This window comes from Ictalurus furcatus, chromosome 22 (assembly GCF_023375685.1).
Source record: "Ictalurus furcatus strain D&B chromosome 22, Billie_1.0, whole genome shotgun sequence".
In the NCBI taxonomy this organism is placed as follows: Eukaryota; Metazoa; Chordata; class Actinopteri; order Siluriformes; family Ictaluridae; genus Ictalurus; species Ictalurus furcatus.
This window is the reverse complement of record NC_071276.1, coordinates 12,090,515-12,111,871: the sequence shown is the minus strand read 5'-3', so window position 1 is coordinate 12,111,871 and position 21,357 is coordinate 12,090,515. Positions and strand designations below refer to the sequence as shown.

At 40.9% G+C, this 21,357-nt stretch overlaps 1 protein-coding gene across 5 annotated transcripts in view; it reads left to right on the top strand.

Annotated features, from left to right (window-relative positions):
- The window catches only part of rtkna (rhotekin a), a 72,278-nt gene extending 51,776 nt beyond the window's left edge, over positions 1–20,502 (top strand). For 4 of the 5 annotated variants that reach the window (XM_053610871.1, XM_053610874.1, XM_053610872.1 and 1 more), the window contains exons 2-12: positions 3,536–3,735; positions 5,732–5,793; positions 6,897–6,950; positions 7,825–7,942; positions 10,678–10,902; positions 11,010–11,104; positions 12,251–12,357; positions 12,494–12,622; positions 13,987–14,152; positions 15,929–16,033; positions 17,439–20,502. In XM_053610871.1, coding sequence (XP_053466846.1) covers positions 3,536–3,735; positions 5,732–5,793; positions 6,897–6,950; positions 7,825–7,942; positions 10,678–10,902; positions 11,010–11,104; positions 12,251–12,357; positions 12,494–12,622; positions 13,987–14,152; positions 15,929–16,033; positions 17,439–17,989 — 1,812 coding nt within the window. In that variant the 3' untranslated portion in view covers positions 17,990–20,502. Of the gene's footprint in view, positions 1–3,535; positions 3,736–5,731; positions 5,794–6,896; positions 6,951–7,824; positions 7,943–10,677; positions 10,903–11,009; positions 11,105–12,250; positions 12,358–12,493; positions 12,623–13,986; positions 14,153–15,928; positions 16,034–16,897; positions 17,383–17,438 lie in introns of those variants that run through there. The other variant, XM_053610875.1, reaches the window with a different exon arrangement.
- Positions 20,503–21,357: the final 855 nt, after the last annotated feature.

Here is a 21,357-nt window from a genome sequence, read left to right as displayed (position 1 = left end):
TTATTGTTTTGTTTTGTTTTGTTTTTTGTCTCCTCTTACTCATTTATTCCCATCAGTGCTCAATATGCATTATGTAGGAACAGAAGAGTGGCTGTGTCCTCCCTTTTATCAGCCTCTTATGATCCTGCTACCCCTCCTTCCCTCTCTTTTTCACATCCTACGCTACTGGCCAAGTTGTCATTCACTCTCTCACTCTTTCTGCCTGGCATGTTGCCCTCTTTGACACCTGGCTCGAACGATGGGGTGTCTGGCACCAGGGTGTGTGTGTGTGTGTGTGTGGTGTTGATTTGAGTCTGCAGACATGCATATCACAAACATGTTCGCACTGACAAATGTTTACCTTTAGACAAACACGCTTGCGTAGTTTGGCGTGAAGCGGTTGTGTTCTCAGCGTTAATTCAGAACACTTTTGACTGTTATTTGCACAGCACTCGTGTCATTTTCACACTACTAATAAATGCGTGTGTACACACACACCGACTGTGTACGCCTGTTAGAGCAGCTGCCGAGAGAGGCTGTGCATTATTTCCATTTAAATAGATGTCATTTGCATTTACATTAGCAGATTTGTTCAGAGGAAAGCATTCGTCTCAAAGCTTATCCCCTGTTCTTTTATAGCCCATGGTAAGAGCTGAAATCTAAAGCCACTGCTTGGATTTTGTTGTTGCTTCAGTTCAGAGCTGGCACTTCTTTGGAGACATAAATGAGCTTGCCGCTGAAAATACAGCGGTGGCATAGTAAAGTCATTACTGCTGAAGAGGAGCCGAAGCCGAACTCGGAGTTGTTTTTGGGAAAACCCCATGAGCAGCAGCGTGGCTATTTCACTGCTATAAATAGTGTGAGGCCTTCTGCTGGCTCAGAGGAGAGCTACTGATCTGCCTGAGACACGACACACACAAAGGTGTAGGAGTGTAACGCAATGCCACTATCCATGTGTTCGGTGTGCCAAATATCCATATCTGGACCTGTGTTTGGATTTCAACCCGATTTAGACGTGGCCTAAACCAGGAGTGTTTTTTGTGTTTTTTAAATATTAACTCTATCACTATGCCTCCTGGGAACACCATCACCATCAGTATAGTCTGTGAATTCTGACTCTGACAGTTCCTCAAGCTCAGCTACATCACTCCAGTTATACCGTGCATATACACCGATCAGCCATAATATTAAAATCACCTGCCTAATATTGTGTAGGTCTCCCTTGTGCCATCAAAACAACTCTGGCCCATCGAGACTCCACAAGACCTCTGAAGGTGTGCTGTGGTATCTGGCACCTAGATGTTATCGGTAGATCCTTTAAGTCCTGTAAGTTGCGAGGTGGGGCCTCCATGGATCGGACTTTATTGTCCAGCACTTCCTATAGCTGCTGGGTCAGATTGAGATTGGGGAATTTGGAGGCCAAGTCAACACCTTGAACTGTTCCTCAAACCAACCCTGAGTAATTTTTCCAGTGAGGCAGGGCGCATTATCCTGCTGAAAGAGGTCACTGCCATTAGGGAATACCGTTGCCATGAAGGGATGACCGTGTCAAAGAAACATCCTTATGAATGCTAGGACCCAAGGTTTCCCAGCAGAACGTTGCCCAGAGCAATGTTATTCACATAATCTGTGAAGGGTATTAATGTTACGGCTGATTGGTGTACATTGTAAGCTATGGGACTAGAGGGCAGGAAATAATTTTCATAAAGGTGTGTGTGTGTGTGTGTGTGTGTGTGTGTGTGTGTGTGTATGTATGTATGTATGTATGTATGTATGTATGTATGTATGTATGTATATATATATATATATATATAATGTATGTATGTATGTATGTATGTATATATATATAAAATGTGTATATATATATATAAAATGTGTATATATATTTAATTATTTTTTTCTCTACTCCTCTCACCTCAAAGGACTTTCAGGTCTCTTTTGGTTTGTTTTGGACCTTTTGATAATCTTTCTGGCAGTTTTTTTTCTTCTGTAACTCAAAGACACTGCCAAGGAGAGGAAGAAAAACAACTATCCGTTTCTGAATGATGGCTTTACTGTTGCTGAAGGCATCGCTAAATTCTTAGATATCTTTTTATAACGTCCAGCTCTGTGGAATGTCCATAGTTTTTTGTTTTAGGTCTCGTATTAGCGGTTTCCTGACTGCACTGACTTTTAACACGTAAGTAAACATGTGCTAACAGTTTGAACTCAGTACACACTTTAAAGAGACTAGTTCCTTATCCGTAATTGCTGATAAGTAATGTTGTTTCAGTAGGAAAAAATGTCATTAAATCTCGTTTTGTAGTTTAAATTCAAAATAGAGGGGTGTGTGTGTATATATATATTTTAAAATAATGGGTTAGGGTTAGGGTTTCAGTCAAGTAGTGACAGTGATTATATTGTCAACTCACTGATGAGTTTGAATAAAGTCACATTAGACATGAACTTTATTGTGTCTTTTGTCTTCAGAAGTGGACTTAGAAAGCTGGAATGTGTGTGTGCGTGTGCACGAGCGTGCGCGTTTGTGTGTGTCTTTGGAGTAGTCGTGTTCTCTTAATTGGAACCCAGGTTTTTCTTCATGAGCTCTTCAAGCCCAAAAGTGGGTTTATGGGATGTCGCTATAGCAACACAAGCAGGCAAGCCTATTAAGTGGACAAAATGGTCTGAAGTGCATCATTTGAAGGAGCACAGAAACACACACAGTCCAGCATTACGACACCTCACAGCATTTTATCACAAGGAGGATCCCTAAAGGGTCAAAGTTGAAACATCTGTGCTGTCTCTTTCACAGCTGTTCCCCTTTATTACGTCTGTGGCTTTGCTTCTCTCTTTCTAGCAACTCTTTCTCAGCAGGCTTTTTAAATGCTTTTGTTGAATAAGGATGGGCAATATGACCAGTATTGATACTGCTATCATGATTAAATGATGTCACAGTACACTTTTTTTCTGAGATAAATCCGAGTTCATTTTCTGGACTGCGACGGTTTACGTGATCCTCTTCCCTTGCTCAGCGTAAGTTTCAGTGACATCCTCAGCTCAGCGCTGACTGCAATTCCCACTTGTACACACAATCACACAGACGCACAGGGCGTGTCTTTCAGGCTTTCACAGTCCTCTGTTGGGGATCATGAATGATTCATGTCCATATCTACTTCAAAGCAGGACGTGCTCTTCCGCCGTGTTGATTTCTGCACTCTGCTTCATGCGTGACTGAGCGGAGACACTGCAGGGACTGGCCTGGTGTGGAGCACACAGACATATTCGAGAGTTAGGGCATGTTTCCCGGGAGTGGGGGAGGTGTGTGTCTGCGTCTCCAGGCTTGTAAAAGTTGTAAATATTTGTTTAGTCATTGCCAGATTTCTATCAAAATTCATCTTATATACAGTGCACGTTAGATTTCTCTAGATTAAGAGAATGCCCGTTTATCAAATTAATGGTCGAGCAAATAATTTTGTGCTGATCGGTAAGGCAGTGTTTAAGATAGGTAAACTTTCTTCTGTTAAACTTTTCATTAAGCAGTGTTAAACAGTCTGACATTTTTGTCTTGTTGTTTTAGGACAGTGACATACAGAAGAAGATTGACCATGAGATCCGGATGCGAGAGGGAGCATGTAAGCTCCTGGCCGCTTGTTCGCAGAGGGATCAGGCGCTGGAGGCCTCGAAGAGTCTGCTCACCTGTAACGCTCGCATCATGGCGTACATGTCGGAGCTGCAACGCATGAAGGAGGCGCAGGTCATGCAGCGGGTGGCTCGGAGGTATGACGTCGGGTTCGACTTTGCCTGCTTCAAGCCCTTATTATTTCTTCTTTTTTTTTTTGGTTTATTTTAGATTATGTTTTTGAGTCTCTGATAAAAGCTAAGTAGCTTTACAGAGTCATGAGTCTGTAGTTCGAAAGGTCAGATAGATCACATGGCTTTAGAACTGGATCAGTAATTAGTGCGAGGCGAGTGGATATGTGAGCCAGGATTGTTCACAAGTGAAGAAAAACAGGCAGCAGATAACATCAAAATAAAGCAGATATGCCTGGGATCCTGCACAACGCATGATATCGGGTCGTCTAAGTGGGGAAATTGTACAGGGGTCAGTCAGAGGTCAGGAGTTGACGGGACGTTCTTAATCTCGTCCAGCATGACAGGCATAGAGTCTAAATAATTCTCACAGACTGACTATGTTTACACGCAAGGAATATGATTAGTGTCAATAAACTGCTTATCACTGTTTATGCATTTATCCATGACAAATCTCTTTTTCATTTACGTTCACGTAACGTAATCCGGACCAAATTTACAAGAAGTCGTGTCATGACATTATTTCAGTAGTGTTCAGCGTGTCTTATGCACGCTCTATGCAGAGATTCCGACTGCAAAAGTCATTCAATCCAAAGCTTTTCATGGCGATTGTTTTTCTTTTCAACTGATTAAGTGCATTACACGCCTCAGATTTATTCGAATCAGATTACATTTTGATTCAGATTGATCACAATCTGTTGAATGAATCCTGATTTGGGTGTATACATGATTTTTTTTTTTTTTTTGCGAATTCACATTAACCCGTGTGCGTCAATTAAACAAAGTTACACATGGGTACATAGAGGACAAAAATCAAAGTGCGTGACAGAGTTATTGAGTCCCAAAAGAAAGAATCGATTCTGAACAGCTGGAACGAGTCGTTAGTAAATCCAGACTTATTTCCTGCAAACCTTACTATGTAGGTTTGTAACAAAAACCCCGCCTCTGGTCTTCATCGGCTGCTCCAGAACAGACGGAGCTGAAACTCGTTATGGTAGTGGGCGTTTCCTTTTCCACACAAGCTGACCAATCACAACAGACTGGGACATCTGACCAATCAGAGCAGAGTATGCTCTCTGAACAGAAGATTTTATAATGAATCCTTAAGAACGTATCATTTAATGAGTCGTTTGTGACACTGGGGAAAAAAGGTAATGCTGCAATTTAAATCATGAGCACATTAAAGTGATTTTTGACCTTGGATGCATGTACATCTATTGTATGAGACCTATAAAACAAAATTAGGCACGTTTCAAAACCATAATGTGTGTGCTTTAATATTTTTAATAATACTTTTACTGACTTTAATTTTTTTTACCAGCATTACTTTTGATCATAATGAACATAAACATTCATTCATTTTCAGAATTTTAACCCTTTCTTTACATAATGCAAATATCCTCAAAGCTCAGTAACCTTCTTTGACTCGTATACATGGTGTGGGATTTGTGATTTCAGTACAATATCATTTCTTTCTTTCAAACTGTTCACACACACACACACACACACACACACACACACACACACACAATTTTCAGTACACACATACAAACCAAACTCTGATATCCACACACACACACACTTCACCACATCAGACATTATAGCTGCATCATTTATTCAGTTGGTCTGCAGCGCTCTATAATACAGCAGAGTCAGAGAAAAGGAAAAGCATGTATTTTCCCCACAGGCTAAACCTGAGAAAATACTACATATTTCAGAATATTTTAATGAAGTTCAATGTTTTAAAACCTGGTCAACAAAATAAAAGCCTATTAACACACAATGCATGATTTTATGCTTAAAGGTCATGGGGATTAAATATTGCCGTTTAAATGGGTTTCAATGGGGACATTTTTGTCCTTAAGGTCCTGAGTGTAACTATTTTGTGTACCTGGTTTAAAATAGATTCTAAAATAGATAGTGATCGTGTTAATCTGTATATGATGATGTATATGTGTTTCAGGTCATCAGATGCAGGACCAATGGATGACCGATCTCCATGTAAAGGCAAAGTTGCCATTTCAGGTAAGTTTACAGACCATACATACAAATAATACATACAAATAATATTACCTAGAGGGCGTGCAAATGCATGCCAAGCAGATATGATTTCTTTTACATATCAGGACTCTCTCTCTCTCTGCGTGTGTGTGTGTGTGTGTGTGTGTGTGTGTGTGTGCATTCCTGACCACTCTTCAGACTCCATTGTGCTTATACACTACCCTGCTGGTTTATATATTAGCTTTGCAGTCTAGTGTATTTATGATGCCACCTCCCACTCTTTAAAGGTTCTCACACACTCCCCTCAACACACACATTATAATATTCACTCTCTTCCCCTCAAACTGGCTGAAGTTGATTCAACCTGTGGCTGCTGGCGTGTGTGTGTGTGTGTGTGTGTGTGTGTGTGTGTGTGTGTGTGTGTGTGTGTGTGTGTGTGTGTGTGTTGGAGTGTAATGAAATATTGCTCCCGGCCTAGCTCTGCAGTAAAGGAGGTCATTGTGAAGTTATTATAAAGGTTTTCAAAGTGAGACGTTTAGTGTTCTTACCCTGTAGGTAACCTGGATAAGACGTACACACCCACATGCTATCTTACTGACATTTTTCTACAGCTGGCAGGTTAAACTACCACACCGGGAGCCTCTAAGTTAACTTGTAACACTGTGCATGGGCAGTATGCACACACACAAATCCCCATATGCTGCAGCTACGAGCTCTTTAACGATCCCCTAATGGCTTCATCTTTATTAATTAGTGTGGCTTTTTTTACGTAATTAGGTGGATTGTAACAGAATAAGCCTGTGTGAGGATGAGTAGGTGTGATGAATGATGCACTACCTGAAATATTCACATTTACACCTACACCAGTAGCTGGGTAGTAATTGTCTGCTGCCATGAGGGGAGGGGAGGGGAGGGGAGAGGAGGGGTGTGTGTGTGTGTGTGTGTGTGTGTGTGTGTGTGTGTGTGTGTGTGCGTGTGTGTGTGTGTGTGTGTGTGTGTGTGTGTGTGTGTGTGTGTGTGAGAGAGACAAGAGTGAGACAGTTATCGACACTAGCTGCACAAGCACCTGTTGCCAATTGTGTGGGTGTACATGCAATTTCTTACTTGTCTGTGCATTTGTATCTCAGATCTTCGAATTCCTTTGATGTGGAAAGACACTGAATACTTTAAAAACAAAGGAGGTAAGAAACAAAAGTGTAAAACACAAATCAGTGCATTTATGTTCTAGACGTAACCTCAGTGCCAGTCCTATAGCTTAATTTTCTCTAAATATCACTGTCCATGATGCATGGTACCACACACACAGGATGTTTAATCCCACATGGGTGATGTAATGATAATATTTATAAGAATATCTTTGGTAGTGTTAGAAGTTTTGTAACATCAACACACTCACATTAACAAGAGGCTTATTGGACATAAAAAATCTTTTCATATTTCCCCCTTGTTTAAGAACATTCTTTTAGTGTTTTTTATACATATGGTACTGCTGTTATACTGGCTCTGAATAGTCAGCCGAAACATCACGTCAAAATGTTTTTCTTGTATTAAGTCATAAGATATTTTTTGCCGTAGCCGCATGCAGAATCACACGTTGTGGTCAGTTATCGTGCATTCCTCTTGCTCGTTGTAATTTATTCCCCACAAGTGCAGAGTTCAATATTTACAAACATTTAGGCCATGCTCTCTTCTGATGAAAGCATCGATGTAGACACTTTAAGGAAATGTATAGAATCCTCCAGCGCAGTTGTTTCTTACACACGGGTCTGTCTGCTCCATTAGATTTATTCTCTCTCTCTCTCTCTCTCTCTCTTTCTCTGCCCCGTCTCTCCCGCTCTCGCTTTCTCTCACTTTCTGTCTCGGTCTCTTTCTCCCTCTCTCTCTCCCTCTCTCTCTGTCTCTCTCCCTCTCTGCCTGTGTCTCTCTCTCCCTCTCTCTCTCCCTCTCTGCCGCTGTCTCTCTCTCTCTCTGTCCCTCTCTCCCTCCCTCTCTGTCTCTCTCTCCCTCTCTGTCTCTCTCTCTCTCTCTCTCTCTCTCTCTCTCTCTCTCTCTCAGAGCTACACCGCTGTGCTGTGTTCTGTCTGCTGCAGTTAGGAGGGGAGATCTTTGACACAGACATGGTGATGGTGGACAGAACCCTCACAGACATTTGCTTTGACAACACCATAGTCTTGTAAGTGTTGGGGGTGTTTTTGTTTTTCATTTGGTGCTTGTTCCTCTGCACATTGAACATTCACTTCATACTGCATATTGAATCTTTTCTGAGACGGAATTTCAGAGAATTCGGGTAAAGCAAGAAATGAGTGAATTAAAATTTTACACCAAAAATATCGAACTATTTAACCAACCTTTCTTTATGGAACAACTCCTAAATTCCTTAAGGAGCTATCATGATACTGCAGTTGGACCAGACAAAGCCCATTATCAGTTTTTAAAGCACTTACCTCAATGCACACTATCCATCCTCCTGGAAAATTTTAATGATGCTTGGAAGTCAAGTAATATCCCAGCCTCCTGGCAAGAAGCAACAATCATACCTATACCCAAACCAAGCAAGGAACACACTGACCCCAACAACTACCGTCCAATAGCTTTGACAGGTTGTAGGTGTTAAACCATGGAGAGGATGGTAAAAAAACAACTGGCCTTTAAGTTGGAATCTGACCACCAGATAAGTCACCAGATCAGTGTAAAAAGAACATGTGGTAGCAGTTTACTCTGACTTGGAAAAGGAATATGACACTACCTGGAAATATGGGATTCTTACATAAAATGGGCTTCTGGGGCACTCCAGATTTCCGGCAGATTCCCTCACACAATTCAAGGAGTATCTCAAGGCAGTTTCCTCTCTGTTGCTCGAAAATGAACAAAAAGAGTCATTTAAGATATTAAATTCACGCTGGCTTTTGGACATGACACTGGTAACAGCTTGGATGGTCCTTTTCCTCTTTGGTCCAGAGAACAGGACAACTGTTTTGTCCAGAAACTACTTGAAATGTTGACTCATCGGACAACAGAATACGATTCCACTGTGCTACTGTCCATCTCAGATGAGACCGAGCCCAGAGAAGTCTGCGGCGGTTCTGGACAGTGTTGATGTATGGCTTCTGCTTTGCATAGTACAGCCTTAACTTGCATCTCTAGATGCAGCGGCGAATGGTGTTGACTGACAAAGGTTTACCAAAGCCTGCATCAGAACATCCATTACAGATTCATGACGGTTTTTAAGACAGTGGCGTCTGAGGGATCGGAGATCACGCGCATTCAGAAGTCGTTTTCGGCCTTGCCCTTTACACACTGAGATTTCATTCCTTGAAACTTTTAATTATATTGTGCACTGTAGAAGGTGAAATCCCCTAAATCCTACCGATTTGTCTTTGGGGAATGTTGTTCTCAAAGTGTTGGATTATTCTCCGACACATCTGTTGGCAGATTGGCGAGCCTCGACCCATCCTTGCTCTTGAAGATATAGGCCTTTTTTGGAGGCTCCTTATGTATTATGATTAGACGATTGCCTCATCTGTTTCACATCACCTTCTTATTTCAACTTGCTATTAGTCCTAAATTGCCCATGTCCCAACGTTTTTGGAACGTATCGCATGGATCAATTTCAAAATAAACATTTATCTTCAAAAAACTATGCAGTTGATTAAGTAAAACATCAAATACTTTGTCTTTATACGTTTTTGTTTAAATACAAGTCAAAGTACATTTACAAATCACTCCTCTTTGTTTTCATTAACGTTTTCCATACTGTCCTAACTTTTTTGGAATTGGGGTTGTAAATAGTTATTGGGCAACATGTATTGTGTAGTCTTTATGTTGATGATGTTTGTATAGGTTCTAGGGGGCAAATATAATTGAAAGAAAAATGCAATTATGTATTGAGTGGGCAATTAAATGGTTTTAGAGAATCTGAAACCAAAACTGACTGTCTTCAATTCAGTCTTCTGCGGTCTTTGCATCATGAATCGGAACTGTTCGTTGATAGAGCGCCCATCAAAGTCATCAAAGAAGCTAAATTTCTAGGCCTACTCTAGGATAATAAAATTACTTTCATCCCTCATGTAATGTCATTAAGGTGCATAAGAGCATTGAATATTATTAAAGTACTAGTGAAAACAGAATGGGGAGCAGAATGCAATGTCCTTCTGCTACTATACAGGTTGTTGGTCCGTTCCCGATTGGACTATGGGAGTATAGTTTATGGCTCTGCAAGAAAACCTGCAAATGCTAGATACTGTACACATTCACGGATTGAGACTTGCCTTGGGAGCTTTTAGGACCTCACCTGTACAAAGCTTGTATACAGAAGCAAATGAACCATTCAGATTAGGTGCCTGAAGTTAGCTCTCCAATATGCAATCAAGATAAAGACAAACCCACACAACCCAGCTTATAAACCAACCTTCTACCCAGAGTATTCGCACCTGTACAACGCCAGTCCCAGCTGTAGCAGACCCTTCGGAATACGCATCGGATCCCATATAGGAAACTTGGACATAAATCTTGATACTCTACTTCAAGCCAAAACTTCCAAACTCCAATTCCCCCTTGGAGTTTGGAAAAGCTATGCATTATCCTGGAACTGACCTGTAATAAGAAGGCTGAAACTTTCCCACGTATTATATACCAGCAGTATGTCTTTGACATAAGAAGCGTCTTCCCCTAGCACAGCCCTGTATACTCAGATGGAAAACCGAGTATCTGCAGCAGCAGTAATCAACCACCAGCACTATGGCATCCATATTCCAGACCAAAGTGCTACGGTTACAGCAGAAATCTGTTCTGTCTGTGACAGTTTAAAATGATAGGATCGTAAATATTATTAAAATGTTTTTGAATACGAACACTCATGTCACATAGAATATGTCTCTAAGTTGTGGCTGTGCATCATGATGTGTGCAGTAATGAAGCGAGCCCAGGTTTTGAGCTGAGGTTAGAGCTGTACAGCTGCTGTACAGAGGACGATTACTCAGCGGGCAGCACTCCACGCAAGCTGGCCAGCAAGCTGAGCTCATCTCTGGGCCGCTCATCTGGGAAGAAGATGCGTGCAGCGCTGGAGCCCGGAGCCTGCAGCCCCATCAGCAACGGGAGCAATGCACAACTGCTCCTGCCTGTACCACCTGTGCCGTGAGTACACACAGTCACACTCTAAATATGTTGTATATTCTAGAGTGCATATGCATAACACTTAATGCTTGTATTTTTTTCCCTCTATTTCATGTGTGTGTCTACAGAGGACCCAAGTACCATGTCCTGGCTCACACCACTCTCACTCTCTCCCACGTTCAGGACAGCTTCCGCACACACGACCTCACCATAACTGGCAACGGTGAGCAACTACCCAAGCACCCCTCTCAGCTCATTATTATCTTTATGATCTTATTCTCTCATTTTCTTTTGGTGGCTCCTAAGGTACTTATCAGTAGAGATCGACCGATAATCGGTTTTACTGCTACTTTCCCCGATATTTAAGCGTTTGTCCATAATCGGTTATCAGTTTTTTAATATCGGATCCACCGATAAATGGCGCCATCTTGTGGGCGTTTTGAGAATTGCACGCAGGACCGCTATAACAGCCCTAGATGTGTTACATAAATGCTTGATATGTAGTTGAAGCAGCTTGGTGCTAAGAAATAGAGACAAACTTTAGTAACAGTGCACTTCAATTTTAAATTTTTTTACACTCTTTCAGACCCGTCTATTTATTGGTGTATAAATAAGAGTTTTGTTTTGTGTGCAAGGCGGAAGTGAAATTGACAAAATTGTTATAAATAAAACAGCGGTGTTCTCATTGTGTCAAAAACAGAAGTAAAACAATAAATAAATATTGGTTCGGCATATCGGTTATCTGGCGCATAAACATGCAAATAATCGGCCTCGGTTATAAAAATCTATATCAGTCGATCTCTAATGATCAGTTTAGTCGTCAAATCCCAGCGGCGTTGTAGAAAGCAATGATGCCTTTGTGAGAAATTACTCACTAAGTAGTTAAAGTAACCAAGAAACATTTCATGCACTTTGTGTTTATTAACTATTTTCTGAACAGGGTGTACAAAGAAAAGCATTTCACTGCACCCTATGCAAGACACACTAGAGAGTCACACTTCAGCCTATTTTCCTGTAAACTATGTAAGATAATGTGAAGTTATTTAGAACAAATGAGTTATATTGGATGCTTCTTATCTGCATTAACAGCATTCAGCTTAATTTGCGTTTGTGTGCGGGTTTGCAGTGGTAGGCTCCTCTCGAGTATCTTATGTCAGGGTTGCACTCTAAAACCTAAGTGGAAATTGCTAGTAATGGCTAGTTCTAGGGAGGAGTGTGTCTGGGACGTGTTGCTTAAAGCATGTGGACCAGGGCCTACAGCCCGCAGGTGCACAGATGCTGTTTAGCTTAGCTTAGTCCTTAGTAAAATATGTTCTTTAAGAATTTTTGTAGTCCTCATTTTTCTTGCTGTCTCACTCTGTGTCTGTAGAAGAGTGTTCATACTGGTTGCCGCTGTATGGCAGTGCGTGTTGTCGTCTGGCTGCACAGCCCCACTGTATGACACAGCAGATGATCAGTGGCTGCCTCAGGGTCAAGGTGAAACATATAGACAGGCTTACACATACATTCACACACACACACACACACCCACCCACCCACACACACACACACACATACACTACCTGTTTCAATCTCCTCAGATTTCTCATGCCCATGCTGTTATTCTGTCTAGCTCGGTGGGGATCCTCAAGGATGGACAAACGTTTATGGTGTCCTAAAAGGGACAAGCCTCTTCTGTTACCACCGACAGGAAGACATGGAGGCTAACGTGGAGCCATTATTAACGATCAGCATTAACAAAGTGAGTAAATCCATCACGCTTTTTTTTTTTTTTTCTTTTTTTTCACCCCCCACATTCAGACAAATGGCCCGGAGTCAGTGGTATTGGTGGGTGGTTTACCTGTATAAATGAGATTTGCCAATTGGTATATGTTCAAATACTATGGCTTCTACCATGGTTTAGCAATTTTGCAGAATTGTTGCACATGCAACAGAAGGGTTGCAGAGACTGAGCGTTTTGACTCGTTATCTTTTATGCTTTGGGCATCGAGTCCTGTACGAGCGCCAGTGAAAGCGGTGTGCGGTCTCCATGATCAAAATCTTCATGTGCTTGGCGCAGCAGCTGACAGCCACATCGTACAAACCTGGCGCCACAACAACCGTGATTAGACCACGCACCTCCATCTGGCAAAAATTACACATCACATGGCTTAGCTACCATGAGGTATAACATAGCGAATGCAGGTCTCTCAAAGCCATAAACTGTAACAAATGACGCCAAAAAGCCGGCTTGGAAATAATTTGTTTGGTGTCACTTTAGTAGAACAATAAGAAAATGAATCTGTCACAGCGGTTTGTGCCGTAGCACCTCTTATTTGTTTTCTTGGAGTTCACAAGACGTTTGAAAAACAGGAACTCGTATGGTTAAGATTTAAGCTCAAATAGGCATCCAGTAGTCATTTTTTTTAACGTTGCATTTCCATCAAATGTGTGTTCCATGAAAATGTACCATAACCTTGCAAAATGTTCATATTGTGCTAAAAAAATGTCGACTACCGAGCTGAGTCATTTTATATCCCTTGACTAGACAGAGTGTTTGTCATGACAGCTCCTGGTGTGTCAGACGTCCTGCTCAAAAGTGTGAGCAGTTTGTATGTTAAAAAACACTGAAGTATTTTCATTTCAAGTCATGTAGCGATACAGTAAAAGGATTTGTCTTAACAAGTCGCACGTCTTGTGAAGCGGTGCATTAATCTGCCTCAGACAGGAAACTGGTCTGCATGGCTAGTGAAGCTCTGCTCCCCTCTACTGGTGGAGATGCCAACAAGGTCGAGGACAAAGCAATAACACTTAGAGGAAGATTTGCATCAATTCATATCAGTGTCAATATGGCTAAGCCTCCTGATGTCTGTCTACCTCCTATCCATTCAGAGCACTGAGCTCTACCTTCATATTTTCAGCCTTTCCCACAAAACGGAGCAGTGCAGAATTAAATTCAGACCAGATTTCGCTATACTTTATGTATAGGTTTTAATTGACTTTACTATTCACAGTAAAGTTGTTTATATACCAGTAATTGGCAGATGTTGAGTTATTTGTTGAGCTCACATGCTCATAAAGAGACTTGGGTTTAATTCTGCGAGTGTGTCTGTGTGTCTGTCACAGGAGACGAGAATACGAGCAGCAGAAAGAGACCCCCAAAGCAAAGCTCAGAGTATCTGCATCAGTAACCAGTATGGAGGAGAGGATGTCACACACACGCTAGTGACGGACAGTCGAGAGGACACACAGCGCTGGATGGAGGCCTTCTGGCAGCAGTTCTTTGACATGAGTGAGTGGAGCACATGACATCGACTGCACATTAGTAGATGTGTACGGTGCAGTGTAGATCAGAAGGCTAAAGATTTTCCACAAGGGGGAGCTATTGGCACTGTAGGATATGATTAAATAAAGATTGTTGCTGTGCAAGAATGGGGACAGCAGTAATACAGTATAATGAATTTCCACTGGAATGAGAGAGAAAAATGTTTTTTTTTAAAAAGAGAAAAAGAAACAAAACCCCAACCCTTCCGTAGTAAATGTGGATGAACGGTATTCCCGCAGGGATGGTAATGAAATGAACACGTCATGGTAAAAGTGATAAAATGAGGAACATGTGGCAGACAGTAAGGTTCTAATTTACACCAGACGTGGTGCAGAGTCCAACACGCTTCAGTGCTTATCAACGTGTCCTTTTATAGTAGGCGTACAGTCGATGCCCTGGCGCACAAAGAATATTAATATTAATGCCTTCTGAACTAGAAACATGGATACAGTGGAAACATGGATATGCATATGCTATACTGCGAGGTGTATGCCCGTAATCCGATCGGCACCTGGCTAGCCTTTTGTTGTACTGCTGCAGTGAATATTCCCACCTCGACTAAAATTCAAATAAATGGATGACGTTAATGAGCATAGGAGTGAACATCTTACTGGATTACAAATCTTATTATGATCGGATACAGTGGTGTCATACACTACCCGTCAAAAGTTTGGAGACTTTTGATCTGAAGGTGTATGATTAAATGTTTGAATATTTTACAAAAATATAATTGTGCCAACATATTCATTTCTCTCACTAGAAAACTAACATTTTATTTACAAAAAAATATATTTTTAAATGGATGATGGCCAATAAGTGTCCAGCATAAGTGGGACACTTTAATACTTTAATACTGTTTAAAAAGCGTCTCAGGGGGATTCCTCAAGAAATCGGTTGAGAAAATGTTAAGAATACATTTCTGGAAATTCTAGGCAAAAAGGGAGGGGGTGGGGGTCTACTTTGAAGATGCTAAAATACTAAATTATTTTGATTTATTTTGGATTTTTTTTTATCACAACATAATTCCCATAGTTCCATTTGGGTTATTCCAGAATTTTGATGACTTCATCATTATTCTAAAAATAAAGGGGAAAAAATAAAGTACGAGTGTGTCTAAACTTTTGACGGGTAGTGTATGTTCATAATAATCTGGCCAATAAGAACATTTTATGTTGTATTTGCTAACTCAGTGCAAGAAGTCATAGAAATAAATGCCTTAAAATAAAAAGTGTATATGGCATTTAAGTTGTTTTCTTGTAATAATATAAAATTGAGTACTTCAACAGCTACCTGATTTGTATTGCTATTTGTTGGCATTAAGAAGTTGTATAGAGGGTACTACATATTCCATATATTTAATAAACGTCTGTCAGATGGGTAGGATAAACTTGCCAAATGAATGTCAATATACACTGTGTATGTAATAACAAATTAGGGCATGCAGGGACAATGTCGGGGATGGTCAGGGGTCACATCAATGACACTGTGTCCTTGTTCATTTTAATACAAGGACACATTATATGAATTCGATTGTTGGTAACAGACTAGAAAGAAAATGAATAATAAAACAAAACTGAATCAACGAACTTAAACTGAAAATGGTTTTTGTACACATTCTAATGGTTAAATGCTCCAGTTGTTTAAAGTGAATTAGGAAAACTAGGTTTTAGTCCATACTGCTACACATTAAGTTGATAAAGTATGCAATTTCTTGGTGAACTGAATAGCCGTGTCCCTCTACAGGCCAGTGGAAGCAGTGCTGTGACGAGCTGATGAAGATTGACCTGCCTTCACCACGCAGACCGGCTCTGGTTACAGCCAAACAGGGCTCACTCTACCATGAGATGGGTACGTCAGGAAGGAAAGAGAGGACATCCTCTGTTAAATGGATAATCCAGAGTTTTTCAGCCTAATCTCTATTTCAGCACATTTCACTGTACCGAGACAAGAATAGACAACTCACTTAAAACAGGGCTCTCGGAGCAGAATTGAATCAATTACAGATAAAAGAAAAAAAGATCAGTTATAGTTGTTCTACTCTAAGAGTAAATGTGAAATGAGACAACGATTCAACACTGATGTCTTTTTGTCCACTTTTGAACACTGGTGCAATATAGAAATGTCCACTTTCCTCATCATTGACGAGTGATTACACACGTACACAAGGTCTTCCCACTAAAAACGTCTGAATGTCTGAATGAAATGATCCAAATTTAGAGATTTTTCTAGAGAAGTTTATAAATGTCTTTTGACTGAGGAATTCATGAACTCTTATTCGTTCTCCTAAAATGAGGTTGAACTTCCTTAAAGCCTCTGCTGTAGGCACTGTAGATGAAGTTGATGGAGACATAATGTGCCTGTGTTCACACCTCTTTAGATCTTTACACATCCTAAACTGAGTCTCTCTATGTATAAAAGAATTTCTTTTTCTATTTCTGGTACTGACTTTGTGTGTGTTTCTTTGTCTCTCCCTTTCTCTTTTCCTCCACTTTTGTCCTCGCTTTGGTTCTGCCCATTTTCTGTTCATCTTTGCACTGGTTCCCCAAACCTCCGTTTTCCTTTCCCTTCATTTTTCTTATGCACTGCATTACATTTATAACAATATATTTTTTACACCTAATACTCTACACACATCGTATTTTGTTTCCTCATATTACACATGCGCACATTTCCCTTGTTTTGCCCCTTGTGGTGGTTTTGCCCTGCCCTTAGCTCCCCCTCTGTCTGCCCCTCCGTCCTGTGAGGGCCTGCTGCTGCAGGATAACGCTGTCTCTGCTGAGATCCGTGCACTGCTCTCCTCCTATTACAGCGACAGGTGAAGTAACCAGGGCGATTGTTTCAGACCTTTAACCAGCTTCCCTGCTTCTGCTGATCCATTCTGTATGGTGTCTTGGCCTGGTTTTGTGGAGACCTTCAGTACGTTTTTAAATTTCGTACTGAACTGACGTTGTACTTGTAGAGAGATCCTAAAAACAGCTAGACACAGGATGCTAGCTATTGTTGTTAAGTGGTATTGGATTTAAATGAAGGCAGGAGTGATTGCAGGACAGTATATGACACTGTGTATCCTTTAGAATTGGTTCTGAAGGTTATGTGGATTGATCCATGTTAGTGGCACATGCTGGAATCCAGGCTTTTATGGATTAGTTAACGAATTTGTTTGACAGTTGAGCATACAATCAATAACATAAGCACAAGAAGCTGCCTTTGTTCAGAATGTTTATAGTAACTGCTCTTTGGTTCTGTCTGACAGTTATTGACACATCTGATGACATCAGTGCCGTCACAGACATCCTGACGAGGCGTATCGAGGAGTTTGAGTTTCAGACCCCACCTCACTGGATGTCCTTATTTAAGGAAGAGCCTCCCGGTAGCCCCCAAAACCTCCGGCACCACTCTCCCAGCCCTCGCTGTCACCGCCCTCATGCTCTGCTCTCCTCCGAGGCCAGCCTCGCCTCAGACAGCTCCAGCCCCTGCAGCTCTAGCCCCTGCTCACCTAGCCACTACCTCGCCTCCAACCGTTTCCGCCCTCGTACACTTTCTCTGGATGCCAAGCTGTCCACGCTACGAGGGAGAAACTACGGGGGCCTCCACTGTTCGTGCCAACCTCCTTCATCCAGCTCGCTCCATCAGCAGGCTCCACCTCTCTCCTGCTCCAGCTCCACTTCCAGTAACAGCTCGAGTGAAGGGAGCAACAGCCCAGAATCGGATCTGGCCTTCTCGCGACCTTCCGGGGCACGCCGCAGCCTGAGGAACCTCCGAGCAAAGCTGGACCCCAGAAACTGGTTACAGAGTCACGTTTAGTTCCTTTGAGTTCCTTCCTGAGGAAAGAGTTTCTCACAAAATGACCTCTTTATGAAAGGATCCCAACCATTCAGTCCTTAAGTAAGCCCTTGAAAGACCTGGAATGTCCATGACAAGGATAACTGTCCTCAGTGTGGCTCAGACTCTCACTTCAGACATGGTGATGGACAAAGACTATAATTAATGGGAGATTTCCTGTAAATGGGTTCAGCACCATGGTGATAGATAATAATTTATACATAGTTCACTATCAGTATATGCAGTTTATGTAATACAGAAATCCTGCGATTCTCAACCTCAAACTGGAGTTCCAACAGAACAGGCAATACCAAGAGTCAGAGCGCTTCTCCAATCTCTTTCAAACTGGACTAATGATCTGCAGTCAGTTGAAGCAGTTTAAATATAAATCCAGTCATAACATAGTGCTAACTTAACAGCCACTACGTTTAAATTTACAAGCTACTGAAAAAAAAAAAAAAAAGACCTATGGGGGGAAAAAAGTGATAGCTCAAAATGTACAGCTACCATTTTATAGGTGCAGCGCCATATAAAATCTGTTCACAAGGTTACTTTACTATAGTTTAGTTACATAATTATGTGCAGATTAAAATAGCAGCAGCTTCTTTAGTGCTTTTTGCCATTATTCTAAAACAGTTTGTTAGACGTACCTTATTTGACGTAGTCTAACTTAAAATCAGTGAACGCAACACTAGTTACCTTACCCCATACCGTAACTGTAATGTTTCCTGTTCAACCTGACAGCCTGATTTCCCAACCAGAAATATCCAGCCAACAGCAGTGATGTGATCCCAAACTTATATTGATGAAGCGTTAGATAATGATTAACACATTGTGCAGACAAAACGATGAGCTCAGATCTCTAACTGTACCTACCAGATGTTTAAAACCCTGACACTGGAGCTGTGCCTGATATCCACCTTACTACTTCCAGTGTAACTGCTGTGTTGTGAATGACCCATCCTCCAAGCATGTCTGTGTGCAGTGGTCTTCTGGTGGTCACTTTCCACTGAGGACAGCTAACAAATTGAGTGTGTGCGAGCGTGTGTGTGTGCGCGAGCGTGTGTGTGTGCGAGCGTGTGTGTGCGCGAGCGAGTGTGTGCGTGCGTATGTGAGCAGTCACTGATTCTTCTAGTTATGATGCACCTTAAGTGTCTGCATTCTCAGGAAAAAAAAGGGTACTGAACTGTTCCTTTTCTTGGGCTAGGGTGGTATCCTTATCCTTCACCTGGAAATGTGGATATAGTGTACCTTTAAAAAAAATTTTAAAAATGTAATGTACATATTACATACAAATGGTGTACGCTTGAGGGTAACACATCAGCGACATGAAATGGTATAGTTTTGTACCCTTTCTTCTCTTTGTGTGTGTGTGCACGCCACACAAAATTTTATCCCCAAATATACCCCAAAACTGAAGTTCTACATGGCTGCTGCATTGGCGCAGTATTTTATCACTAGTGGCCAATTTCACCAAATCCACGTGTCTCCTAATAATGCTGGCATCAGTGTGAAATTTTTCACACTTAGTATGCCCTGCTTTTACACATTAACTGCTTTAGAAATGAAGAATTACAAATCAGGATTGAGAGGTCTATTAAGACAAGGTGGAGTTTGTCATCAGTTCTCATTATGTTACAGGCTGCTGTAATGGTGGTGCTTACCGATTGCAGAAATACATCAAGTCAGAGAGTATCAGGTTTTATAACACCACCCCACGATGAAATGTACACGACTATGCAAATGCATCCCAGTTTAAAGCGTAACCTGCTCCGCAGTCTCTCCGCGTTCACAGGGAAGGTCATAGCGAAGGGTATTTTGTCATTTCTGTGCTTTATACAAGAGGACAATAATGTAAAGAACACAATCTAGTCTACACTAGAGAACTCCTTTATAATCAAGCTGATAACTGAATAGAAATATGTACATCTCAGGATGTCATTTTCATCATAATGAAGTCTTTAGATTGAATCACGAGTACATGAATAATAACCACACAGTGTGTTAAACATGCAAACCAGGAATAGTGAGTGAGTGTGTGGGGTGCAGTGGATCCGTGTTCTGTTGCAACTGTTACTGTCAACTGAAAAATACGTCAGTGTTGTGAAAGTGGTGAACGTATACACTGTATTACTGTACTGAAGTGAGATTATTAATACCGCTTTTCATTGCTAATTAAGAGCCAGCAAGGTAAACTTTTAATCTGTAAATTCATTCAGGCTGTGTTTCCTGTTGTATAGTTTTGTAAATTAACAACTTTCTTTGTTGCCTTTGTTAAAACTGTATTTTACCATATTCCTTTTTTGTCATAAATGCAGCTATTGAGCTATTTTATCAGATGAGTCTAACTATTCTGGTGGATTATATTAGGTTTAACCTGGAGATGAGCATCCTGTCTGCATGCACATTGCCATTGGTGCGAAAACTAACTCAGCATGTAGAATAATAATAGAAATGCAAATTATTAAAAAAAAAAACTTTTAAGTAAGCCTAAACCAGTTGTCTCATTTTTGTATTTTGCTGTAATTACACGTGTTAAGCATGGGATTGTGATGAATTAGTAGATGATGTACCAGTATGAGCATATATCGTGAGAAGGAAGCCTGTTACACCACTGGTCCTCAAAAATCCTAGATGGTCTGCATATTTTCTTGGAAACAGCTAGAGAGCAAAAATGTCAACCGTCTGGAAATCTTCAAAAATCTTTTATACCTATATACCATTAATTACCTTAACCTAATGCTCTCTCTCTCTCTCTCTCTCTCTCTCTCTCTCTCTCTCTATATATATATATATATATATATATATATATATATATATATATATATATATATATATATATATATATATATATATATATATATATATATATGAGAGAGAGAGAGAGAGATCTATAGATGGTGGAATCACAGCAAAGATTATCATTCCAGATGTGGGTGTGCAGCCCCTGAAAATTTACTGTGAAATACCACAGCACTGTTGAATTCTTGGGTGCTGATTAATTTTCTATAACATCTCTAAGAGCTGCAAGACAAATCACAGGATTATGTTGATACACTCATTCTAATACATTAGAGCAGTGGTTCTCAACTAAGGGGGAGAGAGATCAGGAGGGAGACGGAAATTTTTTCTAGAAAAAAAAAACAGACAGCGCATCATTTGGGTACGGAGCTTAACCTGCCTTTTATCTAGCTGCCAACTTAGTGATTTTTCAGACCCCTTTAGTGACTTTTTTTTTTTTTTTTTTGCAAAAAAAAAAAAAAGCGCCTAGCGACAAATCTAGCGACTTTTTGGACAAACCTTATTAACTTTCCAAATGTGGCCAGTACTGTCCTGCAAGCGCGAGGTCT